This window comes from Physella acuta, unplaced genomic scaffold, assembly GCF_028476545.2.
Source record: "Physella acuta isolate Inbredline_101_S28 unplaced genomic scaffold, ASM2847654v3 ptg000705l, whole genome shotgun sequence".
Lineage (NCBI taxonomy): Eukaryota > Metazoa > Mollusca > Gastropoda > Physidae > Physella > Physella acuta.
Genome location: NW_026732224.1, coordinates 505,985 through 519,612, shown reverse-complemented (window position 1 = coordinate 519,612; position 13,628 = coordinate 505,985). Strand labels below are relative to the sequence as shown.

The 13,628-nt window shown below is 37.9% G+C and overlaps 1 protein-coding gene and 1 non-coding gene across 3 annotated transcripts in view; one reads left to right on the top strand and one right to left on the bottom strand.

Moving 5' to 3' along the window:
- LOC131949629 (sodium-dependent phosphate transport protein 2B-like) overlaps positions 1-13,628 on the top strand; it is a 31,363-nt gene that overhangs the window by 5,214 nt on the left and 12,521 nt on the right. The window contains exons 1-2 of one of the 2 annotated variants that reach the window (XM_059311483.1): positions 9,902-9,985; positions 10,424-10,504. In XM_059311483.1, the coding sequence (XP_059167466.1) occupies positions 10,433-10,504 (72 nt within the window). In that variant the 5' untranslated portion in view covers positions 9,902-9,985; positions 10,424-10,432. Of the gene's footprint in view, positions 1-9,901; positions 9,986-10,423; positions 10,505-13,628 lie in introns of those variants that run through there. The other variant, XM_059311482.1, reaches the window with a different exon arrangement.
- Positions 1,887-1,968, bottom strand: Trnas-cga (transfer RNA serine (anticodon CGA)). The gene has a single exon. It is a non-coding gene; the product is annotated as a tRNA-Ser (tRNA).

Sequence of the window (13,628 nt, the reverse complement as noted above, 5' to 3'; positions counted from 1 at the left end):
AGTGACTAAATGGACGGCCAATGTAGTGACTAAATGGACGGCCATTGTAGTGACTAAATGGACGGTCATTGTAGTGACTAACTGGACGGCCATTGTAGTGACTAAATGGACGGCCAATGTAGTGACTAAATGGACGGCCATTGTAGTGACTAAATGGACGGCCATTGTAGTGACTAAATGAACGGTCATTGTAGTGACTAACTGGACGGCCATTGTAGTGACTAAATGGACGGCCATTGTAGTGACTAAATGAACGGTCATTGTAGTGACTAACTGGACGGCCAGTTTAGTGACTAAATGGACGGCCATTGTAGTGAATAAATGGACGGTCATTGTAGTGACTAACTGGACGGCCAGTTTAGTGACTAAATGAAAGGCCATTGTAGTGACTAAATGGACGGCCATTGTAGTGACTAAATAGACGGCCATTGTAGTGACTAAATAGACGGCTATTGTAGTGACTAAATGGACGGCCATGACATAGGCTAAATATATGGTCATTTTTCTGACTAAATAGGCGGCTAGTATAATGATCAAATGGATGGTTATGGTAGTGACTAAGAAAATCAAAGTAAAAATGGAATTAATAAACTTACTTTAATAAACCTAAATCCAAACAAATGTTTTACTTTAAAAAAACAAAATTCACGCTGTTAAATACAATTAAAATTCAAATACACCACACATAACCTTGACAAGACAGCAAACCCATCCATCACCCCGTGTATTGTTTCAGCACCATTTACCATTCCCCACCTTCATTAGTGCAGGTAGATTCAAGGTATGGGAAACACATATGTTGTTGTCTTTCTGCATAAAGGTGTCACCACCTCATACATCACGTGATGTTTATATAAACAAACGTGGCTCGCATTCTTCAGTACTAGACCTTTACACTTATTCATATTCATGTTACTATACATCTTGGTATGTGGATTTAATATTTCTAATCAGTCAATAATTTAATTAATTTCCCTTAAGTTCCCTTTTCGAACCTGTCAGTCCATGAGACAAGTGAAGTAGAGTTCACCTGATTCGGTGATCTTGGTATATGAAGGATCATGTACTATGCAGAGCTGGGTGGACTCAGGAACGTTCTAAAGTTTTGAACCCGGATTTGAACTCAAGACTTTCGTGTTAGCAGTTGAATGCTCTATCTTGCTGTCCAATGAACTCGTAAAACTAATTCATTTTAAAATTCGAGTAATATTTTGCTAGTTGCATACCCCGTGTGAAATAAGACTTACTCTATCATTATAATTGACATGGAAAACAAGTCTGTTATACAAGCCTTTGCTTTCATAGAGGCTGTAAAAATACTTAAACTTTTTTTCTCAGCTATAAGTATGTTTTTTCTTCTTCAAATATATAAATAAAAAAAAACAACAACTTAAAGCTGAAAAAAAAAGAAATTTAATTTTTAAAAATCAATGTTGTAAAATTTACAAATGCAAATATATATTTTATTAGTCTTAAAGGCTATATTTCAATTTTACAACATTAACACGGCAATTTATTGTGAAATTTTATTTTAGTAAAACAAACGTTGTATGCTAAAACATTTGGCGGTTGTTTCAATTCAACATGCGTTTTTTTTTACTCCAAAGTTCAAATTATGTTTGGTTAACAAAAATACTAAAAACATTCATTAAGTCTTAATAAAATTACAACACAAACCTCGCATTTTTTTTCCATAAGCACAAATTAAAAACATATACAACCATTAAAGGCAAAGTTCCCTTTTCGTCATTACTACCGAATATTTGTGACCTACACTATAATTCATATTGGTGCTTTGCAAGTCTTTGTGAATGCTAATTAAAAAAAGGCTGAGTATAACAAATAATATCACCCCTAAAGCTATTAGTCGTTCAAAACTATAATGTCGTCGCGAGCAGGATTCGAACCTGCGCAGGAAGTTCCCATTGGATTTCGAGTCCAACGCCTTAACCACTCGGCCATCGCGACACAATTTTATTATCTTTTCTAATGCCTAGAATCACATTTCGTTTATCGCAGTAAACGACATCTATATTTGTCATCAATCACTAAACAGCTTGTTGTTCCTTATCTAAAATTGTATACCCGATAACGCCTTTCTCAGCCCTAATCAATCATCCTAACTTAAATTCACACAAAAAAGTGTGATTTTAATTATCTGGATAAGCTGAAATTAATTTCGTCAAGGGGAGACACAATCAACAACTGAGATTAAAAAAACAAAAAATAAAAACAACAACAAAACAATTGCTTTACTGTGTTGTTGGTTGATGTGTGTAGTAAACTACGTATTGATAGCAGGGGCGATCACTCCGGCAGTCCAGTGTTTCAGAGTTGTGCAACTTAAGTTGTTATTGTCCATTATAAATAGCTGCATTACTTGATCACAACTGACCTAATTATTTACTGCCCATGATTACATTTGACCTTATTTGCTCTCCATAGTGATTATTCAGTGTTTTAAATCAATTTATTCAGTGAATTTAAGTGTAGAATTTAAAGGGGGGAAAGGCATTCAACCTGTACACATCATACTGTGTAAAGACTGTATTGTCAAAGGTGAGACACGCGGTACTTTAATGGTGACACACAATATTGTAATGGTGAGACACACAATACTTTAATGGTGAGACACAATTATGTAATGGTGAGACACACAATACTTTAATGGTGACACCCAATATTGTAATGGTGACACACGGTACTTTAATGGTGACACACAATATTGTAATGGTGAGACACATGATACTTTAATGGTGAGACACACGATACTTTAATGGTGACACACAATATTGTAATGATGACACACGGTACTATAACGGTGAGACACACGACTCTTAAATGGTGAGACACACGACAGGTTAAAGGTGACACACAAAATATTGTAATGGTGACACACGGTACTTTAATAGTGAGACACACGATATTTCAATGTTGAGACACATAATAAAATGGGAGATAGCCGGTACACCAATAGGTGACACATAGTAAAGCAATGGTGAGACACGGTACTGTAATGGTGAGACAATCTATAATGAGATGCACGGTCTTTTAATGAGAGACATACGACATTGCAAAAGTGAGACACACGGTATTGTTATGTCCAGACACACGGCACTTTAATAATGACATACACTGTATATTTTCATGGGAGACACACGTTTTTATAATGGTTTCAATAGAGTTTATACACGATGCTCCATCCATTATGTAAGGCGTGTCTTTCTTCTGTCAACAGTAAAGAGAAATATCCTACATTCATATGTATTATATATATATATATATATATATATATATATATATATATATATATATATATATATATATGTATATATATATATATATATATATATATATATATATATATATATATATATATATCACAGAGGCCGGTGCAGGGCCTGGCCTGGAATATATATATATATATATATATATATATATATATATATATATATATATATATGTATATATATATATATATATATATATATATATATATGTATATATATATATATATAATAAGAGGTACTCTACTTCACCTAGAATGATACTTAAAATATTTTTTAAGGATCACTGTTTTCCGTAAATACTCTCTGAAAGAATAGTTTAAAAATTCAAGGTTTAATTGTTTTTAAAATTAAATGAAGTAGTGCATTACTCTTCTTGATAAGCTTCTTTATTCTTTATTTTTCCTATTAAGTAAACACATTAGTAACCAGTCAGGTAGCTGGGCCTAGTGCAGTACAAAGTAAACGAGGCTAGCCCAAGACGTAGTAGCTCTATTTTCAACTTGAAAAAATAAAAACCTCCACGAATCTGACATTGACATAGAGGTAAGGTACCATGGCCGATATATCGAATCCTCAACTTGAGTTGGCGGTTTGTTTTAGTATACTCTGTTGCCGTGAATATTGAGTCGAGGACTTGAAGACTGTCCACTCATTTCTATTACTGTGACGCATTGGCGTCGCTAGGTCGGGTGTCACCCCTCAAGATTTTGATTTTCACCCCCCCCCCCCCTCAAACTTTCGATTTGCACCCCCCTCGACCTTTCAATTTATTTATCCAACCCATTTTGGCACCCCCTAAGGTCGGCGCCCGGGGACATACTGAGCTTAATACAGAGGCGTAGCGACCCTTCCCGGCCCCCGCCCCCCCCCCCCTCGCTACGCTACTGTGGTGTCACCCCCACACAAATAAAAAAAAATTATAGGCTATATATATATATATATATATATATATATATATATATATATATATATATATATATATATATATATATATATATGTATACTTGGTGTCACCTCCCCCCCTCCCATTTTGCCAAATTGCTCGAAGTTGGGAACACATTATTTTAATTTAAAAGGAAAAAAGCAACATTGCATGGTTTTCTCGATAGTCGCATTGTGAACTCCCAACCCTCCCCCATCCCCTCTGTCTGGATCGTCAATTTAAAATTCAAAAGACTTTTCAACACTATTTATCCATTAACTGAACTGGCAAAAAGCATTTTTATTGTACATAATTTAGAATTTTTTTTATGTTGGTGTCACCCCCCCCCCCCAATTGACGTCACCCGGTGATGTCCGCACCCCCAGCCCCCGCCTTGCGACGCCTCTGCTCTGACGTACCCTTTGTGACTAAGTCAACGGTTCTGATCAATTTGTTCAATCCCCTTACGCCAGATCAGTATGGTGAAGTCCATGACCCTTAGGGAAAGGTCATGGACACCATAAAGGTCAACGACTATTTGGAGTCACAGCTATGGGCTTGAAGGAAGTGAGGTTGCGACCTGTTTAACTTAAAGCTATAAGGTCAATGGCGATGGATATTGTGACAGTAATGTCAATAGCGGATAAAGGGGGGGGGGGGGCGACTGAGAGGGCTGCAGCCGGGGGTCCCCGATTCTATGAGCCCCCAAATGTTCTGCTTAATTGTTGGTTTATATATATATATATATATATATATATATAAATTCATGACTGTTCCACGTAGGGTGATTTGATATATTCTTTGTTTTCTTTTATATTCTGTCAACGACCAAAGAACCAGAGGCGTAGTTGGGGGGGGGACATATGTCCCGGGGCGCCGACCTTGGGGGGGGGGGGGGAGGCGCCAAATTGAAAGTTTGAGGGGGTGTAAATGAAAAGTTCGAGGGGGGGGTGTGCAAATCGAAAGTTTGAGGGGGGGGGGGGTTGTAAATGAAAAATTCGAGAGGGGGGATGCAAATCGAAAGTTTGTCCCCGGGCGCCGGGAAGGGTCGCTACGCCTCTGCAAAGGACTTTTCTAAAAGTTATTTTTTTCGTCTGTTTTAATCACATGTGCCACACATACATCTAGTCCTTTCTTCATTTCCTGATGGAATTAGACTCGTTAATTTTACACGTGTTTATTCGGATAACCAATCTTCAATCGCTTAGGTCATTCTGAGAGAGTCACTTAATGCAAACTCTAGCGTGTATAAATTCTTTTGCTAAACCGTCTTCAGTTGACATTTATTTCCTGTTTTGGAATACTTGCGTTTTTCCACTAGTGTTTGTTTACTTAATGTTTTTCATTTAACACTTACATTCTCTCTCTCTCTCTCTCTCTCTCTCTCTCTCTCTCTCTCTCTCTCTCACATACACACATTCACACACACACACAAACACACATAAACACGCACTCACACACGCACCTACTCGTACGTGCTCACATACACGTACGCACCCACGTTCGTACACACGCACGCATATACACGTACGCACACGTACGCACGCACAACACACACTCACACATATGTACATTTTTTAAAACTCAATTTTTATCCAAATGGCTAATGTCACGATTCAGTTCAAATTTGCGTAAAATTTTTGTATGCTATCAGCATTTTAAAACAGAAGCTACTAACGCTTGTAGTAAACAAAGACATTTATGTTTGTGCCTTTAAAAATCTTGTTATGCTGTAGGCTTTACTCGTTTTATTTTGAATTTTTTTTTAAAGAAAACGCATTCTAACAGAATGAACACTGTCTTAAAGTCTTAGCCTTAACATACACATCAACTAAAAAACTCATCACAGAGGTCTTGTAATGTAAAACAATCAAGTTGGACAGCCCTTAAAAATATACCCTCCGCCCCCTCCCCTCACCCCCCACCCCTAACGTCCCTGAAATTAATTTATAACCTCCCAGCCTAAGCGCTCAATGCAAGCTTACAACAGCGCACTTTAACACAAACAAAACGCCAACTCGCTTCGTCTTTCCTTAGACTGTCTACATGCTGGTTTTACCAGGTAAGCTGCGATACCTTGCGCCATATAGGTGACACAAGAGTTGAGGGGGGGGGGGGGGGGCGGGAAGGGGGTGGGGGGGGGGAAGGGGTGGAGGTAGTTTAAAAAACAGCACAGTGTCTTTTAAATGAAAAAAAAATAATAAGCATGACATTGTTGTCCATGCATTTTTAAGTTAGCCTTTTCGTGCAAGCGGCAATTGGGGTAAAACAATATTATGGTAGTGTATCCCGTCTTTTTGAACGGGAGAGAGCACTAGTGGGCCTTATAAATAAAAGCTGAATTAAAGATTATTGTTACACCATTACTGAGGCGTGGAGAGTATTATTAGTAAGGTAAACATTGAGTTACAATTAGTAGGTAAGTGGGAATGATTACACTATACTGGTACATGATTAGTTTTAGATATGACTGTGTTTATTTAGTGATTGTAAGTGGTCGTTTTAGTTATGGAAAATGGTCAGTTTAGTAATGCAAAGTTGTCTTTTTAATAATTCATAGAGGTCTTTTTAGTAATTAAAAAGTGGTTGTTTTCGTAATAAAAAGTGGTCTTTTTAGTAATAAAAAGTTGTCGAATAGTCATTTTCATAATGCAAATTGGTCATGTTTAATAATTGGATGTAAACATTGTAATAACGTTAAGTGGTGATGTTTAGTAATAGACAGTGGTGATTTTTATAATGGAAATTGATCATTTTAGTATTGGAAAGTGCTCATTTTAATAACTGAAAGTGATTGTTACAGTAATTTAACGTGGTCAATTTAGTATTGATAAGTGATCATTTTCAGTGATTGTAAATTAGACATAATATTAATCTTCATTTTTTCCAGTACGTGCCTAAGACACTTTGGGCAGGTGAAGTAGAGTTCATCTGTTTCAGAGATCTCAGCATATCACGAGATAATGTGGTCACCTTTACTTTCACAATCTTGAGTTGCGTACCCATTGTGGAGAGAGATTCTACTGACTTGAACCCAGATTCGAACTCCAATTAAATTGGGTTAGCATGCTAGCTCTCTACCGTTAGACCACGCCGTCCCCTATTTTAGTAATAGGAAGTGGTCATTTTATTAATGGGGAATGGTCAGAGTTATGGAAAATGGTCATTTTATTAATGGAAAGTAGTCATTACATATAATCAAAGCGATCATGATAGTGATGGTGTAGTCGGTTTTGTTTGGTCATTATAGCCATTGTGTTGATTTATTTAGATAATTCGATTGATTAGGTACATCGTATTAAGCTCAGTAGTGACGGTGTGCGGTAATTTAAAAAAGGCCAGTTGGTTGAACATGTGTAAGCGTACCATTACATAACCTCGCTGGTATCATGATATGAGTGGCTAATTGCCTAAAATTTAATACTATTGTCTGAGCCCCATTAGCTTGATCGATTTTTGCTCATCGATTAAAAAAAAAAGAGTAAAGTACCCTTTCGAATGTTACGGTCCATGTGGCAGGTGAAGCAGAGTTCATCTGCTAATGAAGGGATACTGTGTTCGGCACCATGCCCACCAGCCTTTACTTACCCTAACGTGAGCTAGGTACTCACTAGACCAAGGTGGACTCAGTGATGTAGTGTGATGTAGTGTCTCAAGCCCGGGATCCGAACTCGAGAGTTCTGGGTTAGCAGTCGGAAGCTCTACTTTCGACCACAACGTCCCATTCGATTTTCTTCCTGGTCCTTCCGCCACACCCCTACCCCCACTCCCTCCCTTAAACAGAGTATAATTTACATAGACATATATACTTTTACTAGTGTCCGCCCCACTGGAAAATTTATTTCGCCCCACCCCCCGAAAGTTTTAAGTGCATACCCCCACACCCACCCCCAACCCCACTGAGTAAAAAATCTTAAAGAAACACTTGTCCCCGTTTCCCTCATTGACACCTAAAGATAAATGTTAATATTAACGTAGATACCAATACTCTATCAAAATGACAATAAAAGCGAAAAAAAAAATTCGTTTATTTTACATAATGCTACCTGGAAGACTAAAATTAAAACGACAAAGAGTTTAATTTATAACCCGGAAGTATACAATAAAAAAATAATGTAATACCATATTACCACTTGATGTCAGCCTTTAGGCTGAAATGTTGAAACTATAACGTTTACACTGAAATACAACAGTTTTCTACCTTATTTACAAGGATTTAAATTTTACTTTTTTTATTTTGTTTATTTTGTATTTATTTTAAAATTATTATTATTAACCAGGAGTCGCACACAGCGCCCCTTCGGTAGTGTAGTGGTGGCACCCGAGGGCGAACCTCGACGCCTCTAGCACCCGGGCGGTTGTCGACGTGTGCTCTGCCGTACTATTATGGAAAGTGAATAACGTACACTCAAGTTTTCATACAGCACGTTTTGTGGGAATCTGGGCGGATGTGTGAATAAACCCGCGCCCAAACCAAGTACATTCCAAAAAATATAGCACTGAAACTGTTTACATTTCAACAACTATTTGAGAAAGCAAAGTAACTCGTCTAAAAATACACTATTGGTGATGTGTTGATGAAACACTTATAAAATGTTCACCACCATGTCTCGTAGGACTAGACCAGGGGTCGGCAACCTTTTGAAGCGGAAGAGCCAAAAGTTACAATTTTCAAAATTTCCCTGGTTTTAAAGAGCCACTAACATTTTTTTTATTTCAAATATTTTATTTTTTGATTAAGATTATTAGTATGTGTGCAAGGAGCTGGAGAGCCGCATTTTGATATCAAAAGAGCCGCATGCGGCTCGCGAGCCGCAGGTAGCCGACCCCTGGACTAGACAGCAGCAACGCGCGCGACGGGTACTCTAGTATTACATAAGAAAGTGAATAGAAGAAACTTCACCTTTTAGGAGGGCGCACACTCAAGATTTCAAATTGTTAAAAAAGAAACCTTAATATAATACGATATCGACGTTCCTCATAGTATGCTATCATATGTTCAAAACTTAAGAACCCGTGGACCATAAAGTACATGAGTGGTCTATTCACATACACCTCAATATTTACCTAGTTTAGAGTCGTATTTATTTCTTATAATCTCATAATGTCAGCCATTTCTAACGGCTGTTGATGATATTTTAATTTAAATACCCGACAAACAGGTTGTCGCGTAACGAAGGGAGATAGGCTAGCCTTGTGTGTGAGGGGGTGGGGGAGGCTATCCTTGTGTGAGGGTGGGAGGAGGCTATCCTTGTGTGTGTGTGAGGGTGGGGGGAAGGCTATCCCTTGTGGTGTGTGATGGTGTGGGGGGGACTATCCCTTGTGGTGTGTGAGGATGGGGAGAGGCTATCCCTTGTGGTGTGTGAGGGTGGGGGGGAGGCTATCCTTTATGTGAGAGTGGGGGGAGGCTATCCTTTGTGGTGTGTGAGGGTGGGGGGAGGCTATCCTTGTGTGTGAGGATGGGGAGAGGCTATCCCTTGTGGTGTGTGATGGTGTGGGGGGAGGCTATCCTTTGAGGTGTGTGAGGGAGGGTGTGGGGGGTAGAGTGAGGGTATTGTTAACCCTGGTCAGATGACAGGATCATGTAACGGAGCTAAATAATCCGTGAGAGCAGGGTTACAATTTGTTTTACATATCCTGTTTGCATTCAGTCAGGTCGAAAACATATTTTTTTTCTATGGCGAAGAAAAATAAGTCTTCAGTTTGGGATTTTAATTTAACTTGAAAGTTCTTTAACATTGTAAAATTAATTGTAAGACTTATTTTATCTGAGGTTTGTTGAACGTTTTTAGATAGCTCTGTGTCTTTTATTTTTATTTGAGGTTTATTAAGCTCTTTTAGATAACTCTGTGGCTTTTATTTTGATCTGAGGTTTGTTTAGCTCTTTTAGATAGCACTGTTGCTTTTATTTCTATCTGACGTTTGTTTAGCTCTTTTAGATAGCTCTGTGGCTTTTATTTTTATCTGACGCTTGTTTAGCTCTTTTAGATAGCTCTGTGGCTTTTATTTTGATCTGAGGTTTGTTTAGCTCTTTTAGATAGCTCTGTGGCTTTTATTTTGATCTGATGTTTATTTAGCTCTTTTAGATAGCTCTGTGGCTTTTATTTTTATCTGACGCTTGTTTAGCTCTTTTAGATAGCATGTGGCTTTTGTTTTTATCTGGCGCTTGTTTAGCAATTATAAAAAATTATGTGACTTGTGTTTGTTGCAGAATTCCACGATGGACAACCAAGCTTTCTTTGACGAGCAGGGCAGATACATCAATGTTGATGTAGGTTCAAAAGGCAAGAAGGTGGGTGGTTTATAGACAGCTTTATGTATGTACAGTTTTATATAGACAACTTTAAATATGGACAGATTTAAAGAGACAGGTTAAATATGGACAGTTTTATATAGACACCATTAATTTTGGTAATTTTTATTGAGACATGTTGAAATAAAGATAGGTGTATATGGACATATTTAATTCTGAACAAGTGTGAATATATATATATATATATATATATATATATATATATATATATATATATATATATATATATATATATATATAGTTGTAGATACGGACAACTTATATGGACAGTCTTTGTTGACATCATGAAATATATACAGCTTTCTCTAGACAGTTATATATTCAGAAAAAAAAATTGTTTTGCGTTAGAAGCAAACAGTAAATGTAATCGTTAATTTCATATGATATTGGTGTAATTAAGTAATTAAGATTTGGTAGTAGATCTCGGTATAATGAAGCGAAAATTATATACTTTATTATGAATGTTTACTGAACATATTGTGGAGTTCCGTTCACACAGTTTTAAAAAAAAATATCAAACCGCCCTTTATCTTTAAATATACAGTCACAACGGTTAAACTTTCACCTTTAACCTTTCTGACGTCATAGCTGATGTTTTCCATAAAAAAAAAAACAACAACCCATCTTTAAGTCACCGCATAGTCACGACAAGATACCCTCGGTCAAGGTCACGTCCCACCCAATCATCTGCAGGTCGTGACGTACGTGTGTGCTTTAACCCTGCACAAGGGGGAGGTAAACATGACCCTCGCCTGACCCCTGACCCCTTGATCCCCATCCCTGATTAATGACAACGTGACGAAAACAAAAGGTTAACGACACCGTTTCGTTCATTGATGTGGCGTGTCAAGGAGACGGACAGGACCTGGTTGTAGAGTGACTCGTTATACGTCGTTCTTAAGTATAACTTCTGCAAGGATGATTCGATATACGTTGGTCCTAAGTTTTAATTCTGAAATGAGGATTCGTTTTACGTCGGTCCTACTTCTGTAATGATAACTCGCTATACGTCGGTATTTAGTCTTGCTCCTGCTAGGATGACTGGTTTTTTGTTGTGACTCATTTTACGTCGGTCCTTAGTCTTATTTTTGCTAGGATAACTCGCTATACGTCGGTATTTAGTAGTTTTACGTCTGCCTTAGTCTTACTTTTTCAAGAATGACTCATTTTACGTCGTTCCCTAGTCTTACTTCTGCTAGGATAATTCTCTATACATCGGTATTTAGTCTTGCTCCTGCTAGGATGACTGGTTTTACGTCGTGATTCGTTTTACGTCGGTCGCAATTCTATCTTCTGCAGGGATGGCTCGTATTACGTCGGTCCTAAGTCGTACTTCTGTACGATGACTTGTTTTTACGTCAGTCCTGTCTTATGCAAGAATGACTCGATTTACGTCAATTATAAGTCGTAGTTCTGTAAGAAGACTCATATTACGTTGGTCCTGATCTTAGTTCTCCTGGGATAACTCGCTCTTCGTCGGTATTTAGTTTTTTTACGTCGGTCCTAAGTCTTATTTCTGCCAGGGTATCTCGCTATACGTTGGCATTTACTTCTGCTTGGTTAATTTAAATTTAACATTTGAGCAGACAGCGCGTTTATTTTGTGTGTAATAGTTTTCATATCTTGTTATCACAGTAAATCTCAAATTTTATTTTTACCATTGTATACAAATTGTTTTGTCAAATCTAACTCAAGCTCTAGCCCAAACCTAAGAAATCTGAATGTAAAGTTAATTAAATAAACAACTCATAAAAACAAGAATTACTTATTTTCCTTTTTTGTTGTTATTGAATGTTAAGTTCTCTCCCCTTTGTTGACATTACTCTTGTCTCCCTTTGCCCGGGTTTTTTTATTTTAATTTCTCGTAGATCAGCGACCGATCTATTTATAGCCATGTGAAAATTTCTTCAGCGTTAGTTTACTTCCGGTTTGCGGTGCTTGTCACTGTGACAGACTGACAGTAATGTGACACTGTCTGTCACACGGTACGGCATTGACAGATGTCGAACTGGGGGGGGGGGGTTGGTTGGTTAAAGCTGAACACAGGCCTGTGTAACATAGCACACTGAAGTGATCTCTATAGCACACTTACGTGATCTCTATAGCACACTGACGTGATCTATAACACACTGACGTGATCTACAGCACACTGACGTGATCTCTATATAGCACACTGACGTGATCTACAGCACACTGACGTGATCTATAGCATATTGACGTGATCTATAACACATTGACGTGATCTATAACACACTGACGTGATTTATCATTCACTGACGTGATCTATAACACTGACGTGATCTCTATACCACACTGACGTGATCTATAGCACACTGACGTGATCTATAACACTGAAGTGATCTCTATACCACACTGACGTGATCTATAGCACACTGACGTGATCTCTATAGCACACTGACGTGATCTATAACACTGACGTGATTTCTATACCACACTGACGTGATCTATAGCACACTGACGTGATCTATAGCACTGACGTGATCTCTATAACACACTGACGTGATCTATAACACTGAAGTGATCTCTATACCACACTGACGTGATCTATAGCACACTGACGTGATCTATAGCACACTGACGTGATCTATAACACTGAAGTGATCTCTATACCACACTGACGTGATCTATAGCACACTGACGTGATATATAGCAGTGACGTGATCTCTATAACACACTGACGTGATCTATACCACTGACGTGATCTCTATACAACACTGACGTGATCTATAACACTGAAGTGATCTATATACCACACTGACGTGATCTATAGCACACTGACATGATCTATAGCACACTGACGTGATCTCTATAGCACACTAACGTGATCTATAACACTGACGTGATCTCTATAACACACTGACGTGATCTATAACACTGAAGTGATCTCTATACCACACTGACGTGATCTATAGCACACTGACGTTATCTATAGCACACTGACGTGATCTATAACACTGAAGTGATCTCTATACCACACTGACGTGATCTATAGCACACTGACGTGATCTATAGCACTGACGTGATCTCTATAACACACTGACGTGATCTCTATACCACACTGACGTGATCTCTATAGCACACT